Source organism: Podarcis erhardii (genome assembly GCF_964252035.2).
Source record: "Podarcis erhardii genome assembly, chromosome: 10".
Taxonomy (NCBI): domain Eukaryota; kingdom Metazoa; phylum Chordata; class Lepidosauria; order Squamata; family Lacertidae; genus Podarcis; species Podarcis erhardii.
Genome location: NC_138500.1, coordinates 26,468,857 through 26,480,969, shown reverse-complemented (window position 1 = coordinate 26,480,969; position 12,113 = coordinate 26,468,857). Strand labels below are relative to the sequence as shown.

The following is a 12,113-nucleotide window of genomic DNA, read 5'->3' as shown; positions in this document are numbered from 1 at the left end:
TGGTTATTTAGTTGTTAACCAAAGTGGTTAAAGATAGGAAAGCTGCATTATACTGCAACAAACCGTTGAGGGAAGTAACATTTGATTCCTACTGTGCCTGAGCATTATTTAGCTGAGCAAATTCACATTCCATACCAGGTAATTATGAGCTTTGGCAACAAAAATTCATTAACAGGGAAGGATCAAAGTATGTTGTTGGGAGCTCCCAAGTGTAAATTTTCGGATTTCCTTCCCTACTTTGATTGTAAATCTTACATTTATTTTGTTGTTATATTTATCTTTTGCATTTTTTAAAAAAAACTTAATCAGGCTTTACGCACACAAAAATACACATGTTCAGGCCAACTTTCTGGAAGTTTTGAATTATACTATACTGAGTAGATCGTTTTCCTCATGGGAGAATCCAGGCTGCCCCTTTATTGATATTATGACAACACTTTGAGAATTGCTGCCGTTATAGGGAAAATTAAGATGCCAACATCAGGCATCCCAGCTGCCAGCTTCCGATCATGGCATGGAAACCCCATGTGATGGTAGAGATCTGCACAGTAAACCAGGGTACATATTGCAGGTGCCACATGGCAGAGCTGTCAATGGAGCATGCAAATACTGCTTCAAATGGCTACCGCAAGGCATAGACCAGAGCTAGCTTGGGTCATTTACAGCACAGTGCTAACCCTGTTTACTCAGAATATTGAATTCAATGTGGCTCGCTTCCAAGTAAATGGGGTTAGGATTGCAGCCATAGAGATTTCCGATTTAGAAAACAGACTCCCCAAACTCATTTGAGTAAGGGGTTGATGTATTCCTTGAGGCAAATGCAGAGAGCATGAGATGCTCCTGCATTAATTAAAGAATTGTCAATTTGTTGTTTATTGGGCTTGTTTATATACTTTTGTAATTTTTGTGTGTATATATTTTCTTTATTACTTTGTTCCCCACTCTGGGACTGAAAATATTAAATGAAAAGCAGGCTATCAACACTCCAGATTCAAGCATTCCTATTCATATTATGACTTTGTTTGCTGTATAGTGTTTTAACTCTGTATTCATTTGAGGAAAACTTTGTCATATCTATGAAGAAACCAATGGAGGTGACTGAGAACAGGACTATCTCTGGAATGTGTAGGTGCATGAACATTTTCAAAGCATGATGATGCACTATAGGGAACTGATAGGTTGGCACCAAATAATCTGTTGAGTTCTGAAAATGTTTTGCTCTTTTTCCCGTGTTTCCTGTTATAAGAGCAAAAGGTAGAGGTGCAGACAGCCGAATGCCTACAAGTTTCTTTCTGCAGTGACATTCTCCTCTGGCACTTCCTTTCAATACTGCAGTGGCCGCAAATTTATCAGATTACAAAAGCACACGCCACCACATTTTGCAGGATTTGCTGTTACGGTCTGGGAGAAATTTGTGGATTGATTTAAGTAGCATTTGCAACTTGCATGCATGTGTTGTCAACTGGTAGTACAGTAGGTGATTGTGTGGGTAGCTTACAGTTCATACAACACCACCATGACAGCTGATTGCAAGAAATAACATGACATACTTTTCTAAGGATAGTCTGTGAATAACAATTTAGTCACTATCTTTTGAGTTGGTGTTTTAAATTTTGGCAGCTTTCTGGCTCTAAAGAACGGAGCTGGGGAAATACGATACTGAAACAGAATCTATGATGCTCCACCAATGTCATCTTTGTTTGAAATGTACAGGAACCTATAACAGCCTCTGTGAACTGAATAATATATTTCTTTTCTTCTTAGTACTTGAGTGACAATGGATGACAAAATCACCAGAAACAAAAAGTAGCCTTTTAAGGTCAAAATACACATTTGATGTTAACGTAGCCCTGAGCATAAAGCTTGAAAAATTATCCTGCATTGCTTATTCCAGCAGACTCCATCCAAGCTACCTTGGGCCTGGGAATTCCCTGCTCTGATCCAGCAGGTAAGCAATAGGAATCCGTCTCCATGCTTCCTGCAACAGACCACCAATGGCAGATTACCTCCTGGGGGAAATAACAGCTTGGAAGTGGGGAGTGATTTCAATGGAATCACAACAGGAGGGAAAGGGACTGTGTGATATAGCATTTAGTATTGGTCTAGGAGTTGGGAGACCAGGGTTCAAACTCCCACTCAGGCATGAAGAGCACTGGGTGACCTTGGGCCAGTCACTGCCTCTTAGCCTAACCTACCTCACAGGGTTGTTGCAAGGATAAAATGAGGAAGGGGAGAACCATAAATGCAATAAACAAACAAACCACTCTCCATGTGGTTTCATTCCTGGTTGGAAATCCTGGAGACTCTAATTTTTAATGTAAAAGCAGGACATGTTAAATGAATGCACACTTTCAAAGATGATAAAAACTTTTATTTACCACTAGCTTGCTGTTTTATTATGTTCTCAAGGAAATTTTAGTACGGCCCACTCACAGTGTGTTACTACTGATGTTTTACTGCTGTTGCTCTGTTTCTTCCTGAGGTATTCTATTTTGTTGTTGATTATAGTGCATCTTCTTTTTATTATAAGTTCATTGGTTTCTGTTTTACTGGCAAGAAATAATTAATTAAGGTACATTCAAGTCGCTTGAGCACTCCTTCTGGATGAAAAGCTGGGGCAGAAATCAGCCAATATATCAGACAAAGAAATATGCCTCTTCAGTCTCTTAAGATGCGACATTAATGTCCTCCATCCCACCCCTAATCAGCACAATCCCATGTGCATCTAAATCAGAAGTAAACCTCACAAAGATTAACAGGGTTTACTTAAGAATCTGAGGGGAGCCGTGCTGGACCACAGGCCCATCTAATCCAGTATCCTGTCCTCACAGTGGCTAACCAGATGCCCCTGGGAAGCCTTACAAGGAATGAAGTGTGACAGCATACTCCCCACTTGCAATTCCCAGCAAAGGGAGCCCAGAGGCCAACAGAGGAAAACACAGCCCACCATGGCCAGTAGCTGTGGATTTGCCTAATCTTTCAAAGTCGTGGAAGTTTGTAGCCATCACTACATCCCATGGGAGCGAATTCCATAGTTTTTAAGTGTGCCAGCACTCAGCTTCATTGTGCGCATCTAGTCTTATGGAGAGAAACGTCTCCCTACCCATTTTCTCCGCACGTCATCTTACAAACCTCCATCATGTCCCCCAACCCTTTCTTTGGGTAATCGAGGACCTTTAACGGGCTCCCCTCCATCCCTTGTCCTGTTCTTAAAGAGCTCCAGATACCATACTCATGGGGAATTTTTTTTCTTTTTTTTAAAGTACCGTACATGGGGAAAAATTTTCCATGCCCTTGGTCGTTTTGCATTGCCTTCTCCAAATATATCGCTTTTTTGGGGGGGGGGGAGAAGCTGAAGAGATCAGAGTTGCGCGAAGAAAATATCCGACGCGTAGTGGCAAATACACACAGGTTTTATTAGGCGATCACTTCCCTGTCATAAACTGATTATAAAACAAGCTGCATTGTTATCACCCGCTTGCCTGCAAGCAAGCCTAGATCAAGGGAAGTAATAGTGCCACTGTAATCTGCTCTGGTCAGACCTCACCTGGAGTACTGTGTCCAGTTCTGGGCACCACAGTTCAAGGAGGACACTGACAAACTGGAACGTGTCCAGAGGAGGGCAACCAAAATGGTCAAAGGCCTGGAAACAATGCCTTATGAGGAACGGCTAAGGGAGCTGGGCATGTTTAGCCTGGAGAAGAGGAGGTTAAGGGGTGATATGATAGCCATGTTCCAATATATAAAAGGATGTCACATAGAGGAGGGAGAAAGGTGTTTTCTGCTGCTCCAGAGAAGCGGACACGGAGCAATGGTTCCAAACTACAAGAAAAAAGATTCCACCTAAACATTAGGAGGAACGTCCTAACAGTGAGAGCTGTTCGACAGTGGAATTTGCTGCCAAGGAGTGTGGTGGAGTCTCCTTCTTTGGAGGTCTTTAAGCAGAGGCTTGACAACCACATGTCAGGAGTGCTCTGATGGTGTTTCCTGCTTGGCAGGGGGTTGGACTCGATGGCCCTTGTGGTCTCTTCCAACTCTATGATTCTATGATTCTAAGCCCCTTCCTAGTTATGTGTGTGTTTTGAGGGGAGGTGTTACTTCCGAGGTAACTACGCTGCGCATTAGGCAGCACGAGGGTCGACCACCAGGCACGCGTATTACTAGCTGTCCCTGCTCCCCCACCCCGCTCGCTCGCCCCCGCCCAATCGCGGCAGGAATGGAGAGCACGAGAGAGAGAGAGAAGCACTGCTGAGCATGCGCGAAGGTGCAGCGGCCGGAGAAGCCCTTTCTCGTCAGGACGGAGCCGGCGCGCGCAAGGACTCCTGAGCGAAAGGGCAGCCGTTGCAGCGAAGGGCGAACAGGCCAATCTAGAGAAGAGCGGCGGCGCGCGGGCTGAGGAGAGGGGGGGGGGTCGCTTCCTGGACGCGGAACGGAGCGGAAGCCATCGCCGTTCTGAGCACGGCTCCCCCTCCCTCCCCATCCCAGCTTTTGCCAGCGCGCGCGCGCTCTCCCCCCCCCCCTCTCGCGCGCCTCGTCCCCTCAGGGAGCGGCTGTTCTGTGGAGCTGCGCCACCTCCCCTTCCGGAAGGGGGCGCTGTTCCTTTTGCTGGCGCGCTGTGTTCGCCTCGCCGCGCCTCCTCCCCTGAGGCTCCCCTGGCGGAGGCCGGGGCCTGCGCTGAGGTGGGGCGGGAGGCGGCCGTGGCCGCGGCGGCTGTTGCTGCTGCCTTAGGTCGATGCCTGCTCGCTTGCTCGCCTGCCTGGGGCGCAGAAGGGCGGCGGCTGAGCGGGGAGGCCAGATGAGGAGGCGGAGGAGGAGGCCGCTGCTGCTGCCGCCGCCGCCGCCGCCGGGTCCCCCTCAGCCCCACCGGCCTCGCCAGGTAAATGCATCACAGGTGAGAGGGCTCACAGGTGCATTTGTGTGTGTCGGGGCCGAGTGTGCGCCGGTTGCCGAGCCTCGTTTCCAGCCCGCGAAGTTGAGCCTTGGGTTATGTGGAGTGGGGTGCCTCTGGGCGCGTCCAGAGTGCCGCTAGACGGATAATCCCTCAGGCTGCGGAGCAGACGGCGATTTTGCAGCAGGCATTTGTGTCCAAGGAGGGAAAGCGCTCCAGAGACGGAGATTTCACGGGATAGTCGCAGTAGGAGCCAGGATTTTTAGCATGCTAAGTCTTAGGAAGGGTCGAAGGCAGGCATTGAAGCTCAGAGTCTGCTTTGCACGCAGATGCTTCCAGGTTCTCAATCCCTGGCGTTTTCAGGTGTTGGAGAAGATTTCTGCTGAAACACATAGTGAACTAGAAGGGACTTGGTTTAAGGCAGCTATGTATTTATTAAACTGCTTCCCAACGGGAGAGGATGGTACATTAAACACTGGGAGTTGCCAGGATCATATATGATAACATGGTGTAACGTATATGTGATACTGATGGGTTTAGTGTAGAGTAGAAATATGCTTAACTTTATTGGAATGCCAAACAAAAGGTGATAACTGATGCTCTTTTTCATTGCTGTAATATTGCAGCACTATGTTGAGAGACGAGGTGTGAGAATAATTAAAAGAATTTGTGGTTTGAAAAGCAGAAGCTGGCAGTACAGTCATTCAATTTTGCCTGTTGGCTTTTTATTCACTATAATTTCTAGCACTCTCCCTAGTCTGTATCAAGAGGTATGCATAGCTGGGTCTCAGCATGCACAACATGCTAATTCACACAACACACTAAAGATGTTATGCCTTTCAGCTGTAACAGTGCCTTCCCACAGAGTGTTCACCCCACCTCAGGCTTCACAATCCCTTTTGGAAGTGCAGTCTGCTTCTCATATTTGCTGTTAAAGTTGTAGTTAAGTTGCCTGATTGATGGACTTGCTGCTTTGGTCCCTACACAGGATGTTTACAAATTAGGTTGCACCCATGCCATGCACTTCAAGCACTTTTATGTCACTTTTACATAATTCACCATTCATTTTAAGGGTGGTGGAGGGAAAGAACGTCACCCGTAATGTACAGAAAAGAATAATTGTTTTCTTAGAATAGCAATGGCACTCACCTGAGAGGTGCCAGAACTGAATTCTGGCGAGTTCTGGCTGAAAAAAACACTGTCTAAAGGCATTTATTTTTGCATGATTTTTTTGCCTTATATTGCTTAGAGCCAGTGTTTTTTCCCCTAGAAAATAGGTGCCGGTACTCACCATGAAGTTGTTACATTAAGTGCCACAGTTTTTTAACAACAACAAAAAGGGTACTGTGTACCCTTGAGTACCCCCTGAAAAAAGCATTGCTTAGAGCAGTTTACAACTTTCACAAGAAACAGTTCAACACTGGAAACAAAAAGTTCATTAAAGACATACAGTATGTTGGTGATGCAAACTATGACCTTAAGGACACAAAAAAGTGGATACTTTGTGGATACTGTTAAGTCATTGATCCTTGTCCATATCAGCAGTTTTGAAGAGCTGTGGATGGATGTGATACATCTTCATGTTTTTGTGAAGGCAAGTGAAGAGCATTGTTTTCTTTTCAAGATTATTACAGAGATTATGCAGATGCAGGGAGTTTTAGAGCAAACTGGAGAAAACTGTGTAGGAAACAGTAAGAAGTATTTAATTATTTGTCAGAATTGTCTGACAGCATTCAAAGGAAAGGTAAATATTTGTCTTGAGGGGGTTCCTTGCTTCTGTTCTCTTTTTAAAAAATCATTTCTTAAAATTTCTACACCAGTTGCTTCTAAAAAACACACAAAGCGGTTTACAAGACAATAACACTGAGAAAAAATTGCAACCATACTTTAAAACACAGAGAAGTTAAAATACTAAAACAGATTAAAATTACCTCAGTTTTCTAAGCAACTAGAGTGCTTCTCTGTGTAATGTCTTGAGTGACTGAGCATTTGTAACAGAGTTAAATATTCAGTTACATGAGCAAAGAGATGGAAGAAGGAAAATAATAAAGTGTGTATGTCTAGTTAGGTAATAATTAAAGTTGAAAACTTTAATTAGCTGATTAATCAGCTTAAAATGAGGGCCAATTTTGTAATCGTTTTGTCTTGTAAACTCACTTTGTGTTAACAATTGATAGAACATTGTTTCTGATGTTGAAACAAAAAAAATCCTTCCAGTAGCACCTTAGAGACCAACTAAGTTTGTTATTGGTATGAGCTTTCTTGTGCATACACACTTCTTCAGATACTTCAGATACTGAAGAAGTGTGCATGCACACATAAGCTCATACCAATAACAAACTTAGTTGGTCTCTAAGGTGCTACTGGAAGGATTTTTTTTGTTTTGTTTCAACTACAGCAAACCAACACGGCCACCTACCTGTTTCTGATGTGTTCAGGTAATAAAGGATGAAAAGGAGAAAAAGTAAAGATGTCTTTTCCTTTTTGCGCTGCACAGTTACTTTTGTTTGTTGAACAGTAAAATTCTCATATGCTTCATTTCTTCAAAACCTGTACAGCGGTACCTCGGGTTACAGACGCTTCAGGTTACAGACTCCGCTAACCCAGAAGTAGTACCTTGGGCTAAGAACTTTGCTTCAGGATGAGAACAGAAATCGCCCAGCGGCGTGGCGGCAGTGGGAGCCCCAATAAGCTAAAGTGGTACCTCAGGTTAAGAACAGTTTCAGGTTAAGAACGGACCTCCAGAACGAATTAAGTTCTTAACCCGAGGTACCACTGTAAAAGAATATTGGGCCATTACGTGTGTTATACACCTGGGCTCCATACTTCTCAAATGCCATAAACTTAATTTTTACTGGCTTTCCCAGGAGAAGGAGTTGAATTGTGGGTAGTATCTAATTTCTTTTTATAACTGTTCTTACTTGTTACGTTTTTATTGTTTTATTATTGTACACCACTATGGTATTTTGTAATATTAAGCAGTTCATAAATATTCCAAATAAATGCCATAGACCTAAGCACACTTAACTAGGCAAAGGTCCCAAATGAACCCACAAGGACTTCTGTGTAAATACAAAAGGACGATACTGCTAGTGTTATTAATTTAGCTTAATCAGTATCTACACCTTGTTAAGCTAACTCCCCTACTATTCTATCATTCAGTGATAGAATTGTTGCACTTTCTAATATGTAGCAAAAAGCTGTCCATGCAGATACAGATAACTTGCAACTTGCGCTTATTTAACATACACGTTTGGCTTTTTTGTGATGCAAAAATGGTGTGCACAGAAAAAAAAGAAATGGCCAAAAATGGTGTGAAGGGGGAGGGGAATTGGGGGGAAAGAGGAAAAAATGGAATCTGGTCCAGAGGATTGAGAAAATCTTGGAGCAGCAAGAAGCTGGAGGGGAGGAAGGTGAATTGGTGAAGATGGCCTCCTTTCCCATTCTGCTGAGAGAAGCCTTCATTGGATCAAAGTGCCTTCTGCCCACAGAAGGACATCACTGGACAGGCACCCAATATTAAATGTGATTTCTAGGTCCTGCTACACATACAACATTGATTATGCAAAACCCCCCGTACATCCAATGGCAATTGTATGCTGCCAATACAGTGGTACCTCAGATTAAGTACTTAATTTGTTCCGGAGGTCCGTTCTTAAGCTGAAACTGTTCTTAACCTGAAGCACCACTTTAGCTAATGGGGCCTCCCGCTGCCACCATGCCGCCACCGCCCGATTTCTGTTCTCGTCCTGAAGCAAAGTTCTTAACCTGAGATATTATTTCTGGATTAGCGGAGTCTGTAACCTGAAGCGTATGTAACCCGAGATACCACTGTATTGATGATGATTTTAGATGGCTGAAAATTCTTTTAAATAAATTACAATAATTGAACTTGTGAGCTTCTCATAGGCATGTGGATGACCACCATGGAAAATATGTTGGACTAGATTAATCTTTGGTCTGATCTAGCAAGGCTTCTCTTAAGTTTTTGAGTTGCATTGTGCTGTACACAGAAATGTTCTGCATAAATAAGTTTTTTTTTCTGTAGACCTGATATATGTCCCTTGATTTATCCTGTCAAAATGTGCAAAAACACATATTGTAAAAGTCTAGAGAAGAAATCAAAATATTAATAATTCGGAATCTTTTACCATTGAAGAACACAATCAATAAATGACATGCTGAGGCTTGACCTGATCCAGGGATAGGAACCAGTTGCTGTGTGATTTGAGTTCTCATCATCCATGATCACTGGACACATGCCAGGACCCAACAGCATCTGGGGGCACCCAACAGTTCCTCATCTCTGATCTAATCTCTGTTGGGAATGGTTTGTAAGCCCCTTGAGAACATAACACATTGTTGCCTAACTATGTAGTGTACTGTTTGCATCAGTGAATGTATGTATATTAAGTGGAAAACTTTGGGCAAGATAAGGAGCAGGTCTGAAAACTTGCTTGGCTGGAATTTTATCTGCATATGTTACACGTTTTCTTTTAGTAGCACCTTAAAGACCAACTAAGTCAGTACACTTCTTCTGAAGAAGTGTGCATGCACACGAAAGCTCATACCAAGAACTGACTTAGTTGGTCTTTAAGGTGCTACTGGAAGGAATTTGTTTTGTTTTGACTATGGCAGACCAACACGGCTACCTATCTGTAACGTTTTCTTTTGTCTAGGATGAATGAAATGAGCCTGAACCCTGTAGGGATGGAGCAGCTGACGGCTTCCTCTGTGAGCAATGCCCTGACTGTCTCGGGAAGCCACTTAGGGTTGGCTTCCTCACCAACACACAATGCCATACCAGCACCAGGTAACATAGCAAGCTAAGGGGGGGGGGGGACACGACACACACCTCTTTTTTGTGTTATGTATATCTTTGTGCTGTTTAGACTAGGGGAAGTTGTGTAGCTTACCAGGCCTAGGAAAGGTTGGAGGCCTGCATTCCTCTATTCAGCAGAAATTGCTCTTACTTTGGTCCTTTGTCTCATATTATGGTGCTCCTGCCACCAAAGCTTGGCATCTGGGGATCCTGGTGGCAATTCCACATACTTTCAGTTATATGAGCATTTTTGAAATGTTACCAAAAATACAATGACCACCCACAGTGCAGAGTTCTGCTGTGAAGCAACTCCCAAGAACAGCATTTCCCCCATTGTGGTTAGAAACCAATACTTTCAATGATCCTCCTCATTTTAACCCCGCCCCCAATGCTTCTTCTTAATTTATTGGCAGTATAATTGCATTTTAATTTGCATTTTGTTTCTGCTAGGATTACCAGTTGCAATTCCAAATTTGGGGCCCTCCTTACCCTCTGCTTTGTCCCTGATGCTTCCAATGGGCATTGGGGATCGGGGAGTGATGTGTGGAATACCAGAGAGAAACTATACCCTACCTCCACCGCCATACCCTCACCTGGAGAGCAGCTACTTCAGACACATTCTACCTGGTGAGTACTGCGGCTGGATGGAGACATGTGTTGAGATTGAAGTCTTTATTCAGCAGGAAGGTTTATGGGAGAACCTCTTGCAGGGGGAATGAGTAATAATGTTGGCCCTGAAAGCCCCTGTGGGTTAGATAGCAGGATATATATTTCAGGGAAAGGGTTAAAAACTTGGTGAGGGAGTCCAAAGAAGTGATGAAATTGTTGTGATAGAAGTAAGATCGTTTATTATGTGTGCATTTATATTTAAAAACTTTAATAAATATTTATATATATAAAAAAAAAACTTGGTAAGTCTCTCCCATTTTTAAAAAAATGTTTAACCATTAGTCATTTACAGAAGCAGGCTTTTCACAGAATTGTAGTCATATGTCTTGCTTTCTTTTTCTCATGGCTTGAGAAATCTTGGAACTTCATAGAATTGCTGTTTGTGAGTCTGAACTTTTTCATGATTTGGGGTTTTTATTTATTAAATTTATATATTGCCCTTCATCCCAAAGGAGTTCAGGGTGGCTTCAAAGAGCAACAGCCTCTAGAACAGGAGTAGACAACATGGCGCCCTCCACATGTTTCGACTACACTCCCATTGGGCCCCAGCAGATGCTGCCAAGTGATCAGGGATGATGGGTTTGAAGTCCAAAACATCTGGAATTCACCATGTTGGCTATTAGAGATCTAGAACTGTTGGATTTTTATTTGTATATATAGATTGCTGTTAGGTTCAGCCACTTGAAACTTGACTTTTTATTGCAAACTGATACTCTTCTCACTTTCTCTTCTCTTTTTCTCCCCTCTCTTTTTCTTTTCTCCTCTTCTTCAGGTCTTTTATCTTATTTAGCTGACAGACCTCCACCTCAGTACATCCACCCCAACAATATAAATGTTGATAGTAATCCAGCTTTATCTGTCTCCAACAACCCTTCAGGCCTAGATCCCTACCAGCCCAATGGAACGGTGGGTCTCGAACCAGGCATTGTCTCCATGGATTCCCGCTCAGTGAACACACACAGCACCCAAAGCTTGCATCCCAGCGACACCCATGAGGTAGCTCTGGATACCACAATCTCCATGGAAAGTGTTCCGAGGGTTACCAGCCCAATCTCTACTGACAGGATGGCTGAGGAACTTACAATGGGTGATGTGGCTGGGGATCATTCACAGATTGCAAATGGAAGCCATAGTCATGAGCCTCTAGCTGTGGATGCTGTGGGTAGCAGCTTAGCCACGGACACTGTAGGTCATAATGGCGTCCTCCCTATTCATGGTAGCAGCTTGGAGCTTCCTGTTGTTATGGAGCCTGACCACATTGCAGGCCGTGTCAGTGGTCTATCTGACAGGACGCTTGGCGACTCCATTCATGCGGTGGCCATGAGCAGCAATTCTGTGAGTGTGGCACTTTCTACCTCACACAACCTCACATCCCTGGAATCTGTCTCCTTACATGAAGTGGGTCTCAGTTTGGAGCCTGTGACTTCCATAAGCCAGGAAGTAGCCATGGGACAAACTCATGTGGATGTCTCCCCGGACAACCTTTCCTTTGTGCCGTCATCGCTGCAGATGGAGGACTCCAATTCAAACAAGGAGAACATGGCTACCTTGTTTACCATATGTGAGTGCTTGTCAGTGTATGCTTGCCTCAGTCTCTAGGTATTTTTTTGCATTGCAAGGTAGAACGTTTCTTGCAGTAAACGTATTTACTTCTGGTGGCAGAGTCCAGCTGAACCATAAAATAAATCTAACAGAAGTTGGGGAAAACTGGGCTAAATCTTACATTGTACAGAA

General features: G+C 43.7%; 1 protein-coding gene across 6 annotated transcripts in view; it reads left to right on the top strand.

The window, feature by feature from the left end:
* Nucleotides 1-4,340: 4,340 nt before the first annotated feature.
* Nucleotides 4,341-12,113, top strand: part of PRDM4 (PR/SET domain 4) — a 17,422-nt gene continuing 9,649 nt past the window's right edge. The window contains exons 1-4 of one of the 6 annotated variants that reach the window (XM_081878374.1): nucleotides 4,341-4,361; nucleotides 9,568-9,701; nucleotides 10,161-10,337; nucleotides 11,152-11,940. In XM_081878374.1, coding sequence (XP_081734500.1) covers nucleotides 9,569-9,701; nucleotides 10,161-10,337; nucleotides 11,152-11,940 — 1,099 coding nt within the window. In that variant the 5' untranslated portion in view covers nucleotides 4,341-4,361; nucleotide 9,568. Of the gene's footprint in view, nucleotides 4,362-4,640; nucleotides 4,892-4,947; nucleotides 6,633-9,567; nucleotides 9,702-10,160; nucleotides 10,338-11,151; nucleotides 11,941-12,113 lie in introns of those variants that run through there. The other 5 variants (XM_081878377.1, XM_081878372.1, XM_081878373.1 and 2 more) reach the window with 5 other exon arrangements.